This window comes from Poecilia reticulata, linkage group LG13, assembly GCF_000633615.1.
Source record: "Poecilia reticulata strain Guanapo linkage group LG13, Guppy_female_1.0+MT, whole genome shotgun sequence".
In the NCBI taxonomy this organism is placed as follows: Eukaryota; Metazoa; Chordata; class Actinopteri; order Cyprinodontiformes; family Poeciliidae; genus Poecilia; species Poecilia reticulata.
This window is the reverse complement of record NC_024343.1, coordinates 10,818,826-10,842,315: the sequence shown is the minus strand read 5'-3', so window position 1 is coordinate 10,842,315 and position 23,490 is coordinate 10,818,826. Positions and strand designations below refer to the sequence as shown.

General features: G+C 37.6%; 1 protein-coding gene across 2 annotated transcripts in view; it reads left to right on the top strand.

The window, feature by feature from the left end:
- The window catches only part of si (sucrase-isomaltase), a 67,738-nt gene that overhangs the window by 15,008 nt on the left and 29,240 nt on the right, over positions 1-23,490 (top strand). For both annotated transcript variants that reach the window (XM_008425341.2, XM_008425340.2), the window contains exons 16-34: positions 2,209-2,380; positions 3,802-3,918; positions 6,343-6,497; positions 7,841-7,925; positions 11,475-11,531; positions 14,867-14,991; positions 15,114-15,202; positions 15,417-15,466; positions 15,837-16,016; positions 17,907-18,056; positions 18,151-18,357; positions 18,483-18,637; positions 19,534-19,702; positions 20,838-20,934; positions 21,574-21,686; positions 21,994-22,119; positions 22,504-22,632; positions 22,881-22,994; positions 23,152-23,214. In XM_008425341.2, coding sequence (XP_008423563.2) covers positions 2,209-2,380; positions 3,802-3,918; positions 6,343-6,497; positions 7,841-7,925; positions 11,475-11,531; positions 14,867-14,991; positions 15,114-15,202; positions 15,417-15,466; positions 15,837-16,016; positions 17,907-18,056; positions 18,151-18,357; positions 18,483-18,637; positions 19,534-19,702; positions 20,838-20,934; positions 21,574-21,686; positions 21,994-22,119; positions 22,504-22,632; positions 22,881-22,994; positions 23,152-23,214 — 2,353 coding nt within the window. The remainder of the gene's footprint in view (positions 1-2,208; positions 2,381-3,801; positions 3,919-6,342; positions 6,498-7,840; positions 7,926-11,474; positions 11,532-14,866; positions 14,992-15,113; positions 15,203-15,416; positions 15,467-15,836; positions 16,017-17,906; positions 18,057-18,150; positions 18,358-18,482; positions 18,638-19,533; positions 19,703-20,837; positions 20,935-21,573; positions 21,687-21,993; positions 22,120-22,503; positions 22,633-22,880; positions 22,995-23,151; positions 23,215-23,490) is intronic.

Sequence of the window (23,490 nt, the reverse complement as noted above, 5' to 3'; positions counted from 1 at the left end):
TTTTCTGAAACTAAAATACATCAAAAAGTTTTGGCCAAACATAAGCCCTAGTAGAAATCCAAATCCTATCTTAAAGGCCCCTGAAATAAACTATTTGACTTAAGAATCACATCACATCATCAATGTTCCTAACATGTTTTAGTTAGTTTTTTGATTATCTGAGTTTGACCAAAATGAGTTAGATTAGGTAAGAAGGTTTGTAAAGCTTTTTCTCAGTTTAACTTTACACAGTCTGATTGAAGGTTGAATTTTAAATATTAATTTTATGTTAAGGCTTTTATTTATGTCAAGTCTCATTTATTATTTATTTATCATTTACTGAAATTTAACACTGCTTAAGGTGAATGTCAAGTTTATTTGCATTCATTTATAAAAGAATAAAATAGAAAATGTCAACAATACACCAATAATACTGCAGGATGTTTAGTTTTTATAAATTTTAATAAGATATTGTCGGACACACTTCACACCAGTCGGTGGCGGTAATGATGTCACGGACGTTGCTACGTCGCCGCAATGCATTCTGGGTAAATGACATATGCTTGGTCCGATTGCGCTAGCTTCCTCCAGCCAAAACGGGGTTAAGTAACGTCGTTAAGCATTTGCCATTTGAACCGGAGCAAGTTGAAACTGATGGGAATGTAGAAATCACAAGGAATGAAGATGATGAGGACCAAACGGAGGAAGAGTACAGAGTTGGCAGAAGAAACCAACTCTGGTGTTTGTGCTGTGGCTGCTACCACCTTCAGCTTCATTGAATGACACGTCTTAGGTGCGATATAAGTAGTTCTATGGCTTGGTGTCCAGTCCGGTAACAGTTGTTTAGGGTCCGGTCTTCTGTCCGTGGTTTAGGCATTTTGTGGATAACTGTCGGCATGCATTTGATTTTAGCTTGTGAAGGTAAGACCACCTGTTAAAGCCTTCATCAGTTTTGCTCTTAGACATGACTCAAAGTTTGCTGGCGAGAAATGTTGAGGGCACAAATGTTGGTCCTGTGGAAGTTGTGTTTGTCTCTTTCCCACTGCACTGTTTTTTCTGTTGTTGTTTTTTTGTTTTTTGTTTTTTTTTTTCATGTGGGAATGATCCAGACTAACCTCACTGTTATTTTTAAATGACAGCTAACAGTGGTGCAGTGTGTGGCACTGTCTAAAATTACACCAGTCAAACGCAATATTATAAAAACCAACTCAGGTAAAGTTAGCCTTCCTGTGTTTACGTTGTAAATTACAGTACTGAATGGACCGGCCGCGTCATCAACACAGCATGCATTGAATAGGTGAATAAATGATGACCTCCATAGGTGAAAAATATAACAAAAGTGCAATAAAAAGCTTATCTTATAATATTAACAATCAATCAAATTTTATTTGTAAAGCACATTTCAACAGCAAGGCATTTCAAGGTGTTTTACATAATTAAAGAAAAAATAAAAACAGCATGTGATATTGAATAAACAGTAAGAAAGAGAGAGATTTTGAAAAAAAAAGATAAAAACATACTTTTGTTACGGAATTTAAGCGCCTGTCGTCGCCGGACTCCGCCGTCCATTTAACACGGGTATTATCCAGGCCCCGTCGCCTAACAGGACAAGGTCTCCAACCTCCAACAAATATATTAGTTTATTATATGTACATATAACCATGACAAATCTGCAGGATGTGTTATTACCTCTCACATTGAGCAGTGTGCTCATTCACTATAAAATGCAGCAGAACTGTGTGCTCAGTGAAAGCACTAGGACTACATGTGCTCACCCACACTCACACAAACCAAACACAAACCCACCTGAGATTCAGAAATATAATCCCACAGAAGACAATTTGCTGAATCACTACTTTTGTATTAACGTTGACTCATAATTCATTTGTCTATTTTTTATTCTCTTCCTGTTTTTCTCTCTCCTTCTAATTAAAATGTAATATTGGCAGGAGACACATTTTGTAAACATCAGCAAGACTTTGTATTGTCATGGAGATCAATGCAGCTTCGATTTCTCCCAAGCTTAGCAATAACATAGAGCCAGGAAAGGCAAAAAAGGAGTACTACAAAACTGTGTGTCTGTGTATTTTATTCTGCAAACACTGATGTTTGTGTGCACGTGCTTCAAAACTTTTTTACCCTTCGTAATCTGTTGTTTTTAGCTTCAATATCCTTTGCATCGTAATTACCTCCAACCACCTCACACGAGTCTCTCCCGTCTTCTCTCAGAGCTCTGCAGCAAGTGTTCGGGTCAAACCGTACCCTGATGCTGACGCGCTCCTCCTTCCCAGGTGTGGGAAAATATTCAGGACATTGGCTGGGTGACAATGCTGCTACCTGGAATGACATGAAATGGGCTATTCCTGGCATGCTGGAGTTTGGGCTTTTTGGAATTCCCTACGTGAGTAGCACCACATAGTCCATTTGTACATTCACACAGACAAACATGTGAACTAAGAAATACAGGAAAGGAAACTATTTTACTTGTTGGTTGCCATGACAGCATCATCCAAGAATCAAAGCTGGTTTGATATATTGACTTTGTGCAACTCATGGAATTTGCACACCATAAAAAGGCTTAGACTAAAAGTTACTTGCTGTCACGAGTTCCTCATCTTTGCCTATAAGCAATTCAGTGCACATTTCTCCCACACAGCTCCTCCAGACTAGCAGCAGCAGCAATTAGCAAATACCTTGTGGAACTACGAGTCTGTTGAGCTTGTCATGCAAACTATAATGCTCCTCAGAACGATTGTACATGACCTAATGGACGGCATGTAGAAGAATTGTTGTGGGAACGTGCTGAAGTCAGGAAGGGAATTATGTTCTTAAAGAGACAGGCTCATGTCAATGCATCAAATGCAAAGTAAAATGTGTTGTTTTTAATATAGACAGCATATTCATCACAACTGAAGGTAAAATACTTGCGTGTGGTATAAGATGGCAACATGTGCCTGGAAAATATATAATATTGACCTTTTTAAAGGTGTAGTTATTCTGGGCTTAATGAGTCACCTGTAACACTACCAGTAACTGATCCATAAAACCAACATTTTACTGACAAACATACTAAAACTAGAACTAGAACTGCACTTCCACTAACAACCCAAGTGTTTGTTTCTCCATCGCACATAGTGCAAACAGCAGTGAGAAAACAACAGGAAGCAAACTCCACACACACACCACACACACACTCTTCCAGCTGTGCACATCAGGTGGTCTTACAGATGCCAACTACTCCTGGTAGGACTCTGTCAAGCAGATTTTAGGAGCCTCAGCAAACACATAAACACAGATGTATGCTTCACAAACAAAGAAGATGGCAAGATGGAAATAGGATTTGGACCGTTTCCTTCTTATTCTGTCAATCATTAAAAATTTGCCAGTGGTTCAAAATAGAAAATGCGGAGTTTTTGTTGAACTTACATGAGGAACAGGAGTTTGCATTGCACAATTGACATGCTCACATCTAGTCTGTGCAATTAAATCTTGACTGAATTTAATCTTTTTAAAAGAGAATGTTGTGGCCAGGCATCTCAGTAGGGCCAGGTTTTTTTTTACACTCCAGATGATCTGTTATCATCAGACAGAGGTGTTTTATCATAACAGGTGCTTAGACTGATATTCGTAACCTTTAGATATTTCATTTTAATAAATCAAAGTAGGAATCCACAGCATGAATCCACAAATTGTATTATGCTGAGTTTGTTAAATGGTCTTCTAACTCTCTGTTTCTAGTGCAACTATAACATGGTGACACACAGACACACACAGTAGCTTCTGTCGAAATGTCAAACCTGATATTCCTCCTATGTGTTCCAGATCGGAGCTGACATCTGCGGATTCTTTGACAACTCAACTGAAGAGTTGTGCCGTCGCTGGATGCAAGTTGGAGCTTTCTATCCTTTCAGTCGGAACCACAATGCTGAGGGCTTCGAGGTACAGTAAAGGCATTTTGTCCTGAAGTTCTTTTATTTGAGTGTCACTTTTAGATTTATGTACTGCACTGCCCCTGTTTGGTCTAAAGTGCTGCAGGGTATACCCTTTATTCCATCGCATTATATAGGTGCTATAGAGTCTAAGCGGTTAAAACATAAACTACTTTTTTTATCCACAGAGATTGGTGTACACCGATACTAGTACAATTGCTTTATGAAATGGGAGCAGTGGGACCTCTGAATTTTGGCTTTAAAACTTTGAATGTCAGCTGTTAAACATCACAGCCTCTGTAGGGACCAGAGTGAAAAAAAATGGATTCACCCACCACACACTAATATTTGCAAATTTAGCGCTTAAGCAAAATGTAGCAGCTCTGCTGAAGTAATGTCAGATTAGCATAATATGATGTGCCATATGGTGGACGCCATGCGAGCATGTTGTAAAATATCAAGATAGTTTCAGCTGAGAAGCCCCCCACTGACAGCAGATGGACTAGGAAGAATTATTTTCCTACCTGTACATCCTCACCTCCAGCTGTGAGCCTAGCTGGATGTGCTGGTCAGAAATGTAAACCAACTGTTTTACACTAACGATGGAAGCCAGCTACCATCTGACTACATTTATTTTAATGCATCTGTTAATTAGTACAAGACAAAATAAAATAAAAGAAAAAACTTTTCTACAAGGCCCGTCCACAGACTGAATATGCCAGGTCATTAAGACATGCTCTTTAAACATTGCATCGAGGTTTTTACACAAAACATAAAGTCGAGGGAAGATGCAATCCCAGAATTTTGGGGTTAAATTCATTGGACACTTTTATGTACTTTGAAAGCCTGCACAGCAGTTGCTCCTTAAAACACTGCTAAATTTAGCCTAATTACACAAGTCAAGTGCGGGCTAAATGACGAACCATTTGGGAGCCAAAGGAGCCAACGTTTATTGCTAATCTGATCCAAATGATCTGGCTCACTGATGGGGCTACGAATTCCCATTACTAATTTGTAGAAATGTGGTACGTTGGTGTTAAATTTAAGATGCTCATTTGATTTGGGTTTATAAAAAGAAATAAATGAATGAATAGCAATGAGATGGACTGGAACAAAACATTGTAAATGAAAGGATCGGACAACAGTTCGTTGCAGTTGCATGTAACTTAGTTAAACTCTTTAATCTGTTAATGGTTAACAGCAGAGAACTTCCTCAAGATCATGACCTCTTTTCTATTCTCCATCATTTTAAATTATATGTTTTAGGATGTGGGATTTTTTTCCCCCCGCAGCTGAATACATATACTCAAATTTAAGACTTAATTTTGTTGAAAGATTTTCACCAGGAGATCATCTTACTGGAATGAAAATGACTACATTTGTAGACTTTCAAAGGTCTACAAATGTACCAGTAAAGGTAATTGGAGTATCTTCACATGCCAACAAAATCTAAACAGCCTTGCCTGGGGCATGCCTGATTAGAATTAGGCTTTAGCAAACAGCCGTCTGAGCTGCATTATGGATTTTTTAAAAGAGAAACATTAGACTCTCAAAAACATGTACATTTATCCAAGCCAGATGGATTTGTTGAGTATATGCTTAGACTATAACTGAGCTATTTTTGTTGTTGACACTTACAGCTTGTAAGAAAAGCCAGTCTCACATAACAAATGTTGTGAAAACTGATGCTCTGACTGCACTCTTTCAGGGGCATTTTCATGCTAATCACTGATGCAAAAAATAGTTTTAAACTGTGAGTGTGCGTGTGTGTGTAGGGGTGTGTGCGTGTGTGTGTGTGAGGGGGCAGAGGTGATGGTGTTAAGATGTCGTCTATAAGTACGTTATGAGGATTGGTAGTTGCTAGAGGACAGCAACAAGATGATGATGATGATGAATCTGATGCACTATACCCACCAAACAAGACAGCTAATGTGTGACCTTTACTTTGCCCTAATCATGCCCCTCATCAAATGCCCATGCGGCCAAGACCAAGCGCACACCGACCCACTCGCACAAGCTGCTCATCAGCCTCTCGGAGGTGCCGGGGGCAGAAATGATTGGCTAGATGTTAGAAGCATGGCCTGTTAGCAGCTAATCATCCTCTCACTCACACCGTCATGAAATTAAATCATACCGTACTTCTTCACTTGTTTTCTTTGCTGAATCCATAAAGGGTATTTCAATTTTTCTTTTTTCATTTTACACGAGTTTAAGGTCTACTTTCATGTAATAAAAAGTGGTTTTATTCCTCACCTGTTTCACTCATTTTCCCTGCTCAGTTACTCCCATGCCTTATTCAAACAAGTGTCTTTTGCACCCCCCCTATCTATTTCTGGTTTATTCCCCAGAAGGTTAAAGACAAATCTTTGTTTTCTTTTTGTTATCCACTCACATTCATCAACCCCAACGCTTTAATCTGTTTTTCTGCCTCCAGCCCCAGGATCCCGCTGCTTACGGTGCCGACTCGGTGCTGGTGAACAGCTCCAAACATTACCTGAACATACGTTACACCCTCCTGCCTTACCTCTACACTCTCTTCTACAAAGCCCACACCACAGGGGAGACCGTTGTACGTCCTCTTATGCACGAGTAAGTCATCCATTATGTTGAGTTAAGTTCTTTTGGTGCCAATCTGAACTGTTGGTTTTGTGATGTTTGCTATACTTTGGTCTTTATTTAGATGCATGTATTGTTATTTTGCAGAGCTGGTAGTGTTCAAAATAACATGTTGCTTTTTAATAAAAGTAACCTTATTGTCTATACTTACTGAATTGGGTCCCTCATAAAATCTTATGTAAAACCTGCATATTGTGAGGCAAATATGAGAAGGTTGCAGCAACCATGAAATGGGAATTTTCTCTATTTACAGTTATTTCAGCAGTCACTTAAGAGCATATGGTAATGATACTGTAAAGTTTCAGTATATTATATTAAGGGCATTAACTTTTAGGGAGCTTATTTTATTATTAGGAGATTAGAAACTAAATGTTGTAAAGATAATAAAATTATACTTTATTGCATTGTTAAACTTTCTTTGTAGTCTCTTGTTCATTAAAATGACAATAAAAATTGCTTTGCACAGATTAAAGAACATAAAAATGGTAAAACTAAGTGGAAGAAAATTACACAGATATTGTGTACTGTGTTTCACTTCAGACTGAGACACTTGGATTAAGAGAAGGAGAAATGAGGAACCTACTGTAAGAGCTAATCCCCCAAGTTAAAATAATTTATTAAAATGGACGGTAACACTTTATTTGAAGGGGTGTGCATAAGACTGACATGACGCTGTCATAAACATGACATGACACCTGTCATGAACATAAAGAAGTCTTTATGAATGTTTATGACAGTTGTCATGAAGTGTCATTCGGTAAATAATGACACTTTTAATGCAAAGTTGCTCTAAAATTTGCATTAAAAGTCCATTAAAATGCAACCTTTGCGTTAAATTTTCATAATTTGCAAAATCATGCAAAGTTGGCACTTTTAATGCAACTTTTAGAGCAAATTTGCATTAAAAGTGTCATTATTTACCGAATTACAATTCATGACAACTGTCATAAACATTCATAAATACTACTTTTTGTTCATGGCAGGTGTTGTGTCATGTTTATGACAGTGTCATGTCAGTCTTATGCACACCCCTTCAAATAAAGTGTTACCCAATGGACTCAGACTGCATCGTTGACAAAAAGAACAGATAAACATTTGTGAGAAGACTAAGTGAAAGTAGCAAAGCTATGTAAAGAAAGTGATGAGAAATCAAATGTTTGTGAAAACTGAACTCGCTAATTTAGGATTGGAAGGCTCCAAAGCTCTCCTTAAATGTCGGCTTTTCCGGGGGGTTTTTTTCTAATTAATGCTGTCTTTTTAAAATTTGGATTAGGACATTCTAAGTGACTATACATTGCCACACTTTCTCTTGTAAGGTTCTACTCTGACAGCGCCACCTGGGATGTGGATCGCCAGTTTCTCTGGGGAAAACACCTGCTCATCACACCTGTGCTTGAACCGGTTAGTTAAGAAACGGATATATTTGAATTTCATAAGCAAAATGAAAAGAATAATTTTAGTACGAACAAGTGATGCGCGGGAAGTCTTGTATAACAAAGAAGCAGCTCTATTATATCCTGGACATTTAATAGAAAAGCTGCTAAATAGAAAAAAAAAAAAGGTCTAGCAGATTAGATGATCAGCTACTTATACGTGCAAACCATGACCTCCCCTGAGAAAATATGACATGGGATTTTCTTTGTTGCCCTCTCCTCCTCTCATCCCTCATTCTGCTCTCTTTCAAACCCTCCCTTCTTTCTCTCAGCTCTAATGAGAACGCTGACCTCATTACTAGAAGATTAGAAGTGCAGATAGAAGTGTGTACACTTGTTTGTTTGATAGTGTATGCATGATATCGTGTGCACTTATAAGTGTGCAGATATGCAAATGTGTGTGTGCGTGTGTGTGTGGGTGTGTGTGTGTGCGTGTGTGTGCGTGCACATGCTTACATTTACTGTATGTCTAGTAATTGCAGTTGTGTCAAAAGGGCCTGAATTTTAAGCGATTTTGAATGGCCTCTTGTGTGTTACAAAGTATTGTAAGCCCAACTGGATTTGTGTAAGGCTGGAGAGATTATAACTTTAACCATTGTGGAAAAAGTTTTTTGTAAAAGTGGAAGTGTGTGTTTACAATTGTTTAAAGCTGGTGATGTGCTAAATGTAAGGAGAAAGAAGAGTCGAAGGGTGATTTAGTAAGATGCTATTTTAAGCACACGTGATTTTCTGAAAGAAGATAAATTAACCTTTTCACAGCTTGTTTGCAGGCAGAGATATAATCCAGCTTTAGCAGTCCAGCTGGAAACAATATTTTATGAAAAATAATAATTCAGGAATCATGGCTGTGGTATCAATTATGACTAGGCACTCATTTTTTTTTCTTTTAAGTAGTAATTGCTTTCCATCGCTGTGCCCTGATAATTGAACACGGAGAAAAATCAGCCATAAAAGTTCATCTCCAAAGAAGAAATTAATGACCATGCTTGTGATGACTGGGATTTGTGATGAATGCATTTCCAGTACATTACCTAAACATATTCTGGAAATAGATTCAGAACTTGCACATCATGTTACCCTTGTCTAATAATGACATGTTTGCAGCTACTTGCACATGCAGCATTCCTAAAGTTAAGGACGCATAATAGACAGTATTGATTCGGAATAAAAACAGTTTATTATTATTATTATTATTATTATTATTATTATTATTATTATTATTAATGTTTATTAAACATATTTGAAATTGCACAACCTTATAAATTTGGCTTGACGAAATTAAAACCTAGGACCATTTCTTTAATGTGCATCTAAGAACATATTTAATCAAAAGAGCGTTATGGCTCTCCAAAGTCAAATCTGAGATATAGAAGACATATACAGTAGGTACTTGTGCAAAGATGCATTACAACAAAAGAAAAAGAAACAAGATGGAATAATGGCCCTATTTTCAAGTGCATCAGCAGATAAATGGCAGCTACTTTGCTAACAACACATACCACTTAGATAAAGTCAGTCCTTAGTCTTTTTTGCTGTTGTGAAGGTTTTAACATGGGTGTCCACCCAAGCACTTATATCACAATCATGTCCATCTTGTGTGAAGCATGAGGGAGTTTCTGAGCTGTGTTGTTTGAGTTCAGTCCAGGACAGCACCATAGCATCTACTGTGTGGAACATATGCGTCTGGTTTTAGTTTTTTTCTTTATTCTCTTTTTTCTCTGTCTCTCTTTATTCGTCTCTCCGTCCGCTATGCATTTCTCTACGGTTGCTCTTTGTATAGCATTTAAATCAATGCATGATTTAACTTTGATCTCCGCGATAAACCAAGAGGATCTCCTGTACTGCCTCTGTGCTGTCTCCTCTGGTTTTCAGAGTGCTTTCCACTCTGTTGATAACTCCCTTTTCTTTTTAACTCAACCTTTCATCAAACGTTGGCTCCCATTGGAATTCTCTTAATCATCTGCTCCCAACTTACCCTTGTGATCACATTCCATTGCGTCAAGTTTCTCTCTAGCTCGCTCTCACAGTTTTAGTCTGTAGCTGTCTCTCTCCTAGCTAGTATCTGATCATTCTGCCAGAGCAAATCTTTGGCCCAGCAGATCAGATCTTACCTTTTGACTAACCCAGCTTCAAAAACAAGGATGCGTGCCTTTTGCATTGCCCCCTCTAATTATAATTAGCAGCAGAGCTTCATCCTGTAAAGTCTTTCCATTAGTTGGTGAGGTGAGTGATGGGTGATACTAATATGTCATGGTATGAGGGGAGCACTTGCAACAGGTAAACAGAGCCCCAAAGGCTGCATTATGTAATTTAATTTGATTTATACAGCCTCTTACAACCATCTGTTTATCATAATTTTCCATTATTTATTGAGTTTCAAATAAAATATAATAAACTTGAGCATTGCTTAAGCACCAACCATGTCCCCAACTTTATGACCACTGTGCACTAATTGTGTAATGACTTCTACCAGCAGGATAATAATGTACCATGTCATAAAAATCAATTCAGCTTAACCTATTTTTTAATCATGCCAGTGTACTCCAGTCGCCTCCGCAGCCTCCAGATCTTAATCCAGTAGAGCACCTGTGGGATGTGGAGCAAGAGAATCACATTATGATTGTGGAGCAACTATGTCATGCCATAACCACAAAGTATTAAGATAGTTGTAAGGTCAAATGGGTACTACACAGGTATACCTAATAAATTGGCCAGTGAGGGTATATTAAAGGCCTGAAAAACAAATCAAATGAGCTAATATAAGTCTTCTCTAATAATTGTCTTTTTTTGGAACCCAAAGACCTCAGCAGAGATCATTCCACTCAAGTCTCAAACACAAAAAAATAGATGGCTCTTTTTTTGGACATTATTTTTGTCTGTCCTCAGTGTTTCACAATTTGATATTTCTTGGAAGGACATGCATTTTGCCTTACCTTTTTCTGTGCCCTCTGTGTTTATCTCTTCCCCTCCCCTCTGTTCTACACTGTCAGAGAGAACAGGGAAGTGACAATGCTATCAAAGCCCTCGGCGCACGTCTATTGATTGCCCCTGTCTGTGCACCACCTTAAGCCATCAAAGACTGTCACCTATCAGTCGTCTCTTGGTGTTGTCTTTTCCGTCATCTGTTGCAATGTAGCACCACAGATGAAATGTGACAAGATTTTACTTTTTTTTTCCTGAAAAACTTTTTATTAGAGGATGGGCAGTTATAAAAAAGGCTTTCTGAGCTGTGAACTTTTTACCATTTTCTTTTACAAAATGAATATTATGTCCTGCCTTTATTTGCATAATGTGGCTTTTCTTCTAATCTTTTGCCTTATAAGATTGAAGTGTCAGGACTGGAACAGTGTGCTGTATAATCTATTTTAAAAAATAGGTCTGCTTTCAAACTAAATGAGACACTGACATGTTGATTTCCACCCCACATGTTAGAGCCATACAGTCTTAGATTTACATTAGAAGCTTATTGGTATTGCACATGTGAACAAATCTAAAGTGTTTGTCTTTTCTCCTGCAGGGCGTGGACAGAATATCAGCATATATTCCAGATGCTCTGTGGTACGACTACGACACGGTAAGAATATTCTCTACTCTTCACCAGTTGCCCATTAGAAGCATCACTTCTTATCTTACACAATTTATTTACAGTATTAACCTTTAATTTCGTTTACGTTTTGTAAAGATTGTTTTTGTATTGTGATAATTTTTCAAGGCAACTGCACTTTCACTTTGTTTCACATGAAAGTCTTTGCTTCGGGTTACTTGTTTGTGATGGAGAAACTAAAGGAGAAAGAGTGAGGACAAAGATAAGAGTGAAAGAAGGGACAAGTAGGAGAGAGAAGAGACTGTCTCACTGACAGAGAGATAAAAGAGGTGCCGTACTCCTTTGGGACCTTATTTGGGCGTTACACTGATGATGTAAAGCGCCCACTGATCAGATGAGCGATTAGATTGGCTCTCGTGCTGCTGGCCCCTTGTACTGTTTGGTCCCCTGTGACGATTCGAGTAGGAGGATGGAAGGGTGGGAGAGTTTCACTATGAGCGAAAATGACCATGAAAGAAAAACAAGCTCCAGAAAAGGAAAGTACTGAAAACAGAAAAAAAAACAAGTATTATTGGAGAGAAAGCTGATGGAGCAGAGCTCAATATTAATAAAACAAGTGAAGAAAAAAAACACTCCTTTTCATAAAACGAAGAGAAAACATGGGATGCACAAAAACATTAAAAACAGGAAGATGAGGATCACAGATTTAGGAGAAGCAGGAAGGTGTCATTTGGACAGAAAAAACTAACAAGACAAAGAGAAGATGATGCTAAAGAAAACCTAAAAGAAGAAATGGGGATGAAAATGTCACATAAAAAAAGAATTAGAGCATCACAACAATGGAAAGTAGGATGTGGGAAATAAATTGGGTAAGAAGAAGAACAAGCATAGACGGAGAGGAGTGTGTGTCAAACTGGTCTGAGGATTCAGTCTTCAGTGGATCAGAAATTAACCTTGAGGAGTCAGGATTCTCAGATAAATGAAGGGTGGGACGCAGAGAAACACCAAGGGGAATAATAAAGATTTAGGGGGTCTACTCCCATTCTAAATGAAAAGAGCCAACTACCTATAGAACCTAACCACACCCTGCAAAATATAACTTTTTATATATTCATTATAAATGACTTATTTATTCTCTGTCTAAGTATTTCTGAAAATTTTTAATCTTTTTATATCATAGTCCAAATGCCATTTTCCACCATACACCAACAATAAATGCACACAATTAACTCTTAGATAAAAATTGGGAAACTTTATATCTTAATGCATTGAGTGGGATCAGCAACTTTTAAATCCAAAGAATTATCTTTGTTTGGTTCCCACAAAGTATTGAGTGCAGAATTGCAGAAGATCATTGAACTTTAAAAATCATATTATTTTATAAAGTTTATATGAACTATTTTTGGGAATATTTTGTATTTTGATCTTAAATAACTAAAGTAATTATTTAATCATTATTAAAATTGTATTTCTATTTTTTTAGTAAAAGTAAAATGATCAGTCAGTAAAAGCAAGGAGACCCAGATGAATTGACATTTATTTTTTGACATTTTGAAGGTAGATGGACTTTATGTAAAGCCAATCATAGAGTAAACACTCCCTTGTTTCACCACTAGTTTTATTATATTGTGGAATTTCTATGCAGATAATTTAGACAGAAATGCTAAAATGAAAACGTTTATATGTAAAATTGTCCATTTTTGGATACTTTATTTGTCAAAGTCATTATGAGCCACTGTGGAGTGGATAAAGAGAAGCCACACATTGCATACCCGTAATGTAGGGCAGTCACTAACGGAGGTAAAATGAGCCATAATTCATTAATGATAAAAAAAAAACAAAAAAACAAAAGAAAACACCAGCATGCAGTTGACTGTCCACTGTCACCACACTCTGGTTCACGAGTAATCCTGAACAGTCAATGACTTGATGTTATCAGCTGGGTTTCCTTCGATGGAAAACTTTTTACCAATTTCAATAAATATAAAACTTGACTGTGCCAAATTAATGCTAGAATAAATTTGAATGTATGCAATTGAATAAAAAAAATTTGTGAATTGGTGCTATGTAAATAAACTGATTTGAAATGGAATCAAATCAAAAATGGAAAATCGTTAATATATAGCTATAGCAAATAGTTTGATACAGTCCTGCAGATGTTCAGATCTCTGTCTTAAAACTTTATGATGCTGAAGGGACACATTGCAGCAATCTTATCTTAAATAAATCAGTGTGATCTGGATAGCAAGAGAGGCATGAAAGGCAAGAGGAAGACAGGTCAAAAAAATCATCAGAGGAAAATTGGCTACAGAAGCCAGAAATATGTTGCAATATAGCAGATAGATGTAGATAAATCAGACTGAGCTGCCTTTGAGATCAGATGCAGTCATAAAGATAACCAGCAGGGTCAGCTCCACTCCACTGTCGTCTCATGTCAAACCTGAACTCACAAACTGAGGCATCACAGAAAGTTGACAAAAGAAACATCAATCTGTGGTTTCTTTTGTGATCAACAAGATTGTAATTGTTTCCCAATTCATTATGGTTTTGTTTTCAGTTTGTATTTAAATCTATCAATACCAACTAACATCTAATAATATTTTCTAGTGTCAAAATTGGAAAAATGAAACGGTTGAAATGATGCATTTATGCTATTGGCATACTTAAAATTGTACATTTTTTGTGTGATATTTGTGATAATATCCATAAGGCATACAAAGAAAAACCGGTAAAATATCACAGCGGAAAACCAAAGCTGAATGTACTTATTATTATCAGCTGGCTTTTGAAACACCTCCAGAAGTCTGAAGACGTACACAGATGTTAATTTATTTGCACTTGTAGAAAACACAGTTTTATCCTTTCACTGTTACCAAAGATGTAGAAGCTTCAAGGAAACTAAAGTTAACTGATGTAAAGATTGAAATTGTGAGGCAGCACATGGCTTCTGTTCCTAGATCACACTCTTGTAGGTAGCAGTGGCCACTCTTTTCACCTGCAGGGACACCACTGAAATACTTTATGTAGAATAAAAACCAGATGGCAAACAGACATTTTCTATTGAAGCACACTTGCCTTAATTTGAAGTGCATAAGATGTTCAATGTGAGACTTAAAAGAACGGGTTCCATTCATTAAAATGTAAATATAATCATATAAAGAAAATATTTCAATTGGTAGTTATGCATACCAGATTCAGGTAGAACAAATGTGACTACCTGCAGATAATCAGACATCAGAGTACACAACTTTATTATCAACCTAAACTGTGGAAAGTGTGGACACATAATACAGAGTCTTGAGGGTTACCTTTGATTAAACTATTGCTGAACACAACCTACAGCTATTTTTGCTTTAATAACGTAGATGGAACGGAGAGGAGACCGCAAAACGCGTGTTGATATGTATCTACCTGCTGACAAGCTGGGCTTGCACATCAGAGGAGGCGCTATTCTTCCTACGCAGGAACCTGACGTCACCACAACATACAGGTACAGGCATGCAGCTCCTGTGTCACCCATAAATATAATTACATTGCATGTCTCACATTTAACTCTGTGCCTTTTTGTATCTATATATTACATTTTTGAGAATTTTATCCATATTTCTGCAGTCGCCGTAACCCAATGGGTCTGATTGTTACTCTTGATGACAACAATCAAGCAGCTGGGGAGTTATTCTGGGATGATGGAGATTCCCGAGGTATCGTAGCATTTCTCATTTTCAGCAGATGTGTTTGTGTCGCCAACACTGTTATTATCACTGATTACAGGCCTTCTTTTATTATTATGTAATGGAAGCACTTATCCATTTGAGCTCAAAGAATTGGATGAGTCAATAAAAGTATTTCAAACACAAGCAAGCAGCCCACACAAGTGCGGACCAGTTACTATTAACCTTTGAACTTTCCTTTCAGATACTGTTAAAGATGGCAATTACATCCACTACCAGTTCTCTTTTGCCAATGTAAGTTCCAACCACACACAATTTCACTGTATCTTCATTGACACAAGCTCTCACTTAATGGTGAGAGCTGATGGGGACTTTTGTCCAGATCACCAGGCTGGATTGATTTACAGATGCTGCTAAAGCACTGTTGGATGAAAAATAAAATAAAAATTATGTTCCTCCTTCACACCCAATAGAGAATTGGCAGATATGTTTAATGTATGAGTGTTAATGTTATTCATATGCTCTAATATTGAAAGCTTACTCAAAGGAAATGTCACAGTGTTTTATTTGTTAAATTAAATCATGAAATGGGTATTCTGCTGAACTGTAGCTATCACATTTTATGAATTTTAAGCTGACCCTTTTCTTGTCTTCTGTATCATAGGGACGCCTGAATTTACAGGTGACCCATGCGGGCTACAAGGATCCAAATAATCTTAAATTTGAGAAGATCACTATCATGGGAGTGCCTAATCCTCCCTCATCGGTCACTGTGACTCAAACGCCCTCTGGCTCAGTTACACCACTTCCAAGCTCCAGCTTTTACCATGATGCAACCAAACAGGTAAACAAACAGACTTTAACTATAACTTTCTTTTTCTTTGCACCTATTCATTAATGGAGAATTTTAACGTGTTTCTCATTTTGACTGTAAACACTAATTGGTTTATTGATGATGCCATGACGTGTTTCAGGTATGCTTCTGCTAAAGACTTACATGCTGTTAAATTTAGCTTTCTCTCTGTGTAACAAAACTATGAGTCTTCTCACGCTTCTGCTTCAAACAACAGACAAAGCTAAGACTCACCTTGTAGACAAGTGGGGGAAATTTGCCTCTAAGGGATTTAGATTGTTCCCATAAGCTTTGATGAAGACCAGGGCTATTATTACCAAACAGTTTTAAACTTGGTTTGATAAGTTACTGTTGTCTTTTCATATGATCCTTATAAAGTTGGATGAAAAGTTATCAAGATTAAACAAATAGTCAACATTTGATCTGTTTTATATTATTTTTAATTATTCATTGACTGATCATTTTATTGGGAATATATATATATTTTTTTACATGAATAGCAAATCTGCCTTTCACAGGGTAACGCCGGAAAGAAACCAGCATGTAGAGGTGCTGAAAAGGGAGGTGTAAAGGGGAGGTGTCTGAAGGCAACAGTAGCTCAAATAACCACTTGTTATTGCCAAGGTTTGCCGAATACGGTCTCTGAATGCACAACATGCAGAACCTAGAAGCAGATGTGCTGCAGCAGCACAATAACCCACTGGATGCTACTCTTGTTAAAATAAAACATTTATTAACATTATTGTAAGTGTAAATCCAATAAGCAAGAGATACGGGTAGAATGGGGCTAACCTCAAACAAGTAAGGTGAACCTAATAAAGTATCAAGTGTGTGTCAATTTATATTTTAAAAAAAGCACTTTACAGTCAGTACTGTTACCTCAGACATGCAGGATGGATAAACTCTCCAACAGCTTCACATCTGCCATTTGTTCTAATATAACCTGAAAACACATAGGTATGAAATTCAAGGTTGGCCTCTAACTGTAAGAAATGAAAACAGTTCACATTAGTTGAGGGCCATGAGAGCCTTATGTGAGGGCCTGTGTGTGCGCAGGAAACCAAAACAAAGATTGAGGATAATGACTAAGAGCAATGATTCCACTGTAAGCTCTCATGGTTACTAGGAAAAGGCACGAGTTTATAAACCATCAAGAGATCCCCGGTGAAGTAGAGCAAGAGAGATTTTCCTTTGTGCACTTGTGTACTCATGTGTGCGCCCACACACTTCTGTGTGTGTGTGCATGTGTGTGTGTGTATGCACAGCTGCAGATGCTCAAGGTCTCTCTGGTCACTCACACAAGCCTGCATTTATCAAATGACTCTCTGTGGTAATCATTTCCTGGGGGTGAGGGGTAAATGTGCTGTTGAACCTAAACTCAGGCTTGTTGTGACCATTTGTCTTTGTGAGTCCAGACTGGACCTTGAATGTAGATAGCAACTGTCAAAAATCATTAAACACATGTAGGTTTTTCAATACATGATTCCGATTTACGGGTGGTGGTATTTTACTTAAGCATTTTGTCTGGAAGAACATTTTAATGGCCTCTTGAAAAATGTATTGCCTAGCTCCAACTTCTGTTTTTCAAACCCTGTTTTCTTTTCTATTCCTCTTTTTTTAATTTCTTGCTTTACATTTCCATTGTTTCTAAATGTAATATTCTCCATCTTTGCTCTGGATGACATAGTCATCACAAAAGAATCTGTGAAACATCTGATGATCCATAGCGGAAAAAAGTATTATAAATACTGAAATACAAGTTGGGACTAGACACCATTTCATGAGCAATAAAAGTAAAAATAATATCAACAAATGAAAACTTTACAGTTTGGATCTCCTTGACTGAATGATCACATCGATGTTTGATATGATTCTTTTCAGGTGCTTTTCCTGTCCAACCTGGGCCTGAGCCTGGGAGAAAGCTACACAGTTCAGTGGGACATGATAAGCGAAGAGCTTCAGCGTTTTAACTGCCATCCAGAGGATAATGCAGATGAAACCAAGTGCAAGGCCAGGGGCTGCCTGTGGCAAGTGAGTAGTAATTCACCTTGATGATGTTCATGAGTACATAGTCTTTTGTGGATTAATGATCACCTTCCTAATTTGTTTTTTGTTCCCTGTGTAGACAAGTACCATCAATAATGTACCTTGGTGTTTCTACCCAAGTGACTACGGTTACACTGTTACAACAACCAGTGAAACCAGTACCGGTATGACACTTGATATCACTCGGAACATGAAGTACAGGACCAGTGGTCGTCCAGACTCACCAGACGTGAACAACCTCCGTGTCCAGATTTGGTATCATACCAGCGACATGTTCCAGTTCAAGGTTTGTACTTTTTATCATTAAAGCGTGGGTCTTTTATGCTGCCCTTCTTTTCTGCTAGAGAATATGTCTTAAAGACACTCATACCATTATATTACTCAATATAACAAAACCCCATCTTTGTCCAGATTTGGGACCCAGCAGCAGAACGCTTTGAAGTACCAGTGCCACTGTCAGTTCCTGCGACTCCTGAGGCGGATGAAAGCAAAAGGCTTTATAAGGTCTCAGTGACTCAAAACCCGTTCGGCATCCAGGTCGTAAGAAAGAGCACAGGAACCAAGATGTGAGTATTCAACATTAAATGCCTGCTTCAGGTAGGCAGACAAATCTCTGACTGCGCCAGCAAATCCTGCTGTTTTGGGCGCTTGGTTAATAAATATGTTTTTGTAGTATAATGTTGATGTAGCTGCTCTTCCAGGCCACCAGCACAATGAAAAACGCAATGTGTTTTAGTACTTAAAGAAATCTTTAATCCGCAAGTAAAATGACCGGGTCATTTTAGATTTTAAAATGAGACTGAAACCTTTTCAAAATAACTTTTAGTATTCACTTTTGTTTTATGATGTATTGATCACCATGCATTGTGCACTTTTTAACATGTTAACGTGTTTTATGGGGATTTCTTTGCCTTCAACTTTTTTATGTTTCCTCCTGTTCATTGGTTGAACATGTGTCCACTTGTTTACAAAGTGATTCATAAATAATCTGAATAAGCATTATGGCTATTCTTAAAGTTCTGATTAAGTTAGATATACTACATTTTATATACTAAAACCTCCAATTTTACCCTGTGAGAGCAAGTAACAGTGCTGACTTAACTCCTCTAGTTTTGTCAACAAATTAGATTTGCTGAAGAAACTCTGACATAGTCAGCGACTAAAGTAGCTTTCTGTTGTTCAGCAGGAGTCACAATGATGTCACATAGCAAAAGAAGAATCTATTCCGAGCTTAACTCATAGTAAAGGTGTCTTATTTTACAGTTTATGGTTAAGATCTTCGGATTTCATGCCATCAAAGTTTTTTTCGGTAAAAATTCTGGGGATGTGATAAAGAGAGAGTTGCAGTTCCTTGGGGCCATTTTCCCTTTTCAAAATGAGACACAGCGAATAAGTGCCTTTGACAACAATTCCCTCTACCACCCTGCTTTCGACTAATTACATCCTCCATCGCTTTCCTCAGCTGGGACTCTGCCGTACCAGGTTTTACCTTCTCAGACTTGTTCATCCAAGTGTCGACTCGACTGTCATCCAGTTTCGTCTATGGCTTTGGAGAAACTGAGCACAAGACCTATAGACATGATCTGAACTATCATACCTGGGGGATGTTCTCCAAGGACCAGCCTCCTGGTGTAAGTACTCCACTAAATTATACCTTCAAAAAATAAAGAATAAAAATTATCATCCTAAGAGGGTTTTTTAGTATCCAGCCTAACTATGGGGATTTTTATTAAGCTCTTTTGATCATGGTTTTGTCACAACTAGCAGTCATTAGCACAATTGGTTCCAAAGGTTAGGTCCTCTCAATAGGTTTTAAGCTTCTTGTGTTTTGCTACACCTGTGTGCCAGATGTCTGTAACATTGTACACTCTTCAGAGATGTTAGAGGTGACCTGTGTCTTTCTGCCATGTCACTTTGATGTAGTTCTGTTGGTATGAAGCAGGTTTTGAGTGTCATCATGTTTCCCCAAATAGTGTCAAGGCCAGTCAGGATGAGCTTTCTACCTACATCAGCATTATCAAGCATAATTGCTGAGCATGTGGGACAGCTCTGCAGAGTTCATACAAATGTTATGGTGCCCCTCAGACAGCAAGGATAAAACTAGAAAGGGGGGAAAAGGCTAAAACACACCATATGAAAATAGAAAGAATTACTTTGCAAAAATATTCATAGCCCTTGAACTTTTCTTGGTCATGTTGCAGCCATGCATTTCAGTGTATTTTCTTCTGGCTTTAGTCAACGTTTTAAGACAAAGTAGAGCCTAACTGCGAACTGAAAGTTTAATCAAAATAAGCAGTATCAAGCTTTTCTTTGCAAGGGAGAACTGGTTTGCAAAGATGAGTAGAAAATCCAGTTCCGTGATGTCAGAAACTGCTAAAGATATTCCCTAAAAAACTTGTGGATATAATGTATCATTTTCCATCCACTTCATTTGAGATGCTGGTTAGTTTGTTCGTAAGGTAAGAACCCAAAAAAGTGAAAGTTGTGGCTGTAAAATAACAAGATGTGAAAAATTCGAGGGATATGAATCTTTCTGCAGAACACAGTAAATATAGAAGACAGAACACAACATTCTCTGTGCACACAAAGACTTTAAAATACAAGACATTAAATCATGAACTTACCAAGTGATGAGAATTGTTCTTTTTTAATTGCTGTTGTGGGAGAATTTCTCAGTTTTTCACCATGTTTTACATTTCAACCAGGATTTGGCAACTTCACAATTTAAATACTTTTTTTTAAATGTATTTACTTCCGTTCCTTCAGGATAAGATGAATTGCTATGGAGTGCATCCCTTCTACATGGGCCTTGAGGACACTGCTGATGCTCACGGAGTGCTGCTGCTGAACAGTAATGCAATGGGTGAGAAATGCATACACATTAGTGCAGACTCTAAATCAAAGGTAGATAAGGGCTTAATGGGTATAGAACAAGCTCATCAGTTTTCACATAATCCCGATGATTGACTTATTTTTAGAGTTGTAATGAATTTTGGGGTAAGTCACTACCTATGTTATGCATGCATATAACTACTACCTTCTATCAAGAAGAGTTCTTCAAATCCAAAAAAACACAGAGGAGAAACTTTGAAAACTGCTTTCTGAGAAAAAAAAAACATCTTACTCTTTACTATATCATTTCCAAACACAAATTTTGGGTTACACACACTTTATGTAATAGTTAAATATCTTCAAATATCTTGGACGCGTTCCTCCACCTCTGCCCATCTTGATTTCAGCCCACGATTAGCTTTCTTTGCAGTCTCAGACAGTAACTCCTTGGCTCATGTCCGTTAGTAAGAACTAACAAAAAATGCGTCACAAAGAGAGAAAAAAAACATTTAGTTGTAGGAGCAGCCAAACTATGAAAAAATGTGACTTATAAACTGGAAAATTTAAGATTTAGACCTCACATACTGTAAAGGACATCAGACTTATTCTTGGACAAATTAGACTTTACATAAAACTTTTAAGAGTCAATATCTTATTATTCTGTGTCCAGATGTGACTTTCCAGCCAACTCCGGCTTTGACCTACCGCACACTTGGAGGCATTTTGGATTTCTACATGGTCCTGGGACCAACACCTGAGATGGTTGTGCAGGAATACACCACAGTGAGTCTTCTTCTTTGCTTCATATATGTGACTTTAGCTGTGTGAGCATGTGTGTGTTTTGCACTTGGCCCTGGGCCGCTGGTGATGGACTGCGGCAGCTGGGAGTTCCTTGCTTCATTGCATTCTTTCATTTAGCCGGTCCAAACACACATGCACACAAACACACACACAAACACTAAAGCACACAAAAAACAAACAAACAAACAAAAAAAATATACACTTTATGGACCTTGTCCTATTTTCCCAAAAAGCAACTATTTCCTCTGCTGAATTACCTTGACTTTCTTGTTTGTTTCCGTCTTTACAGCTAATTGGACGACCTGTTCTACCTGCCTACTGGTCCCTTGGGTTTCAGCTGTGTCGCTACGGTTATGCCGATGACTCAGAAATAGCAAAGCTATACAGTGAAATGAAGGCAGCTCGTATTCCCTATGTAAGTTCAAGAGACTTTTTTGGGTGTCTGTTGAGTGTTTAACAATAATTATACCTACAAAAAAAACATATATTTATATATACGTATATATGTATGTATTAGTTCTGAATCAGCAAACAATGCAGCCAGCAATGTGAAATATGTTACAAAAATGTTAAGGTCCTTATTTATCTCTTACTGTAGAATGCTCTACTGTTGAGTCTAGTTTTATTTTCCCACCTTATTAGACCAAGTTAAAAATTCTACTTCTAAAATTGGATTAACAACTTTTATGAGTTTATTAGTAAGTTAGAGAAGCAACTATCATAAAGTAATTTCAAGATGAGAATTTGGCAAACGTTGTCAGTCAAGCGTAATCTGAACTTTACCTTTCATCTCCTGCAGGACGTGCAATACGCAGACATCGATTATATGGAACGTCAGCTGGACTTTGTTTTGGACAAACAGTTTCAAAATCTGCCAAAACTGGTGGACGACATGAGAGCAGAAGGCATGAAGTTCATCTTCATTCTGGTAAACAACACTTAGCTCTTGCTGGCAGATACATGTATGCACAAATAAAGCCATATATCTCCAAGGCATTTTTACAGTTTAGCACACAGTGCATAACATAAAACCATTTTAACTTGAGGCAAAAAGTAGTGGAGGTTTTTTGTAATGCTTTAGGCTTACAAATGATGTGTCTGATTCCAATAGTAAACTTAATATATTGTGAATCCCTGAAGTCGTTTATTGATGTGTATATGTGTGTTTAATTTTAGGATCCAGCCATTTCAGGCAATGAAACAGTTTACCCTGCTTTCACCAGAGGAAAAGCAGCTGATGTCTTCATCAAATGGCCCAGTCATCTGAGCAACGAAATTGTGTGGGGAAAGGTAATACTCAATTATCAAAGTCAGAAAATGACCCTGAATGTCATATCTCCCTAAAGATATGTCTCTCCCTAAAAGGAGACATAAAAAGATATGGTGATATATTTTTTTTTTTTCTCGATTATTTGTGACCTTTTCTGTGACCCTTTCTTCCTTTTAGGTCTGGCCTGATTTCCCAGATGTCGTAGTGGATGAAAGTCTTGACTGGGACACCCAAGTTGAGGTACGCTGCCTCCCACATTTACAGTGTCAGCTTAGAATATTTCACCTATTGAATCGTTTCCATCTTTGAAACATCTTTGAAACCCTCAAAGTAAAACTGGTTTAAACAATTTACTGGAAATTTTGGTAAGCATGGGCTTAATATTTACATTTTATCTTAAATTATAAATGGCTTTTACTTGTACAGCACTTTATCAAGACCCCAAAACGCTTCACACTGCATTTTAGTCATTCAGCCATTCACATACGCACATTCACAAGCTGATGGTGGCAAGCC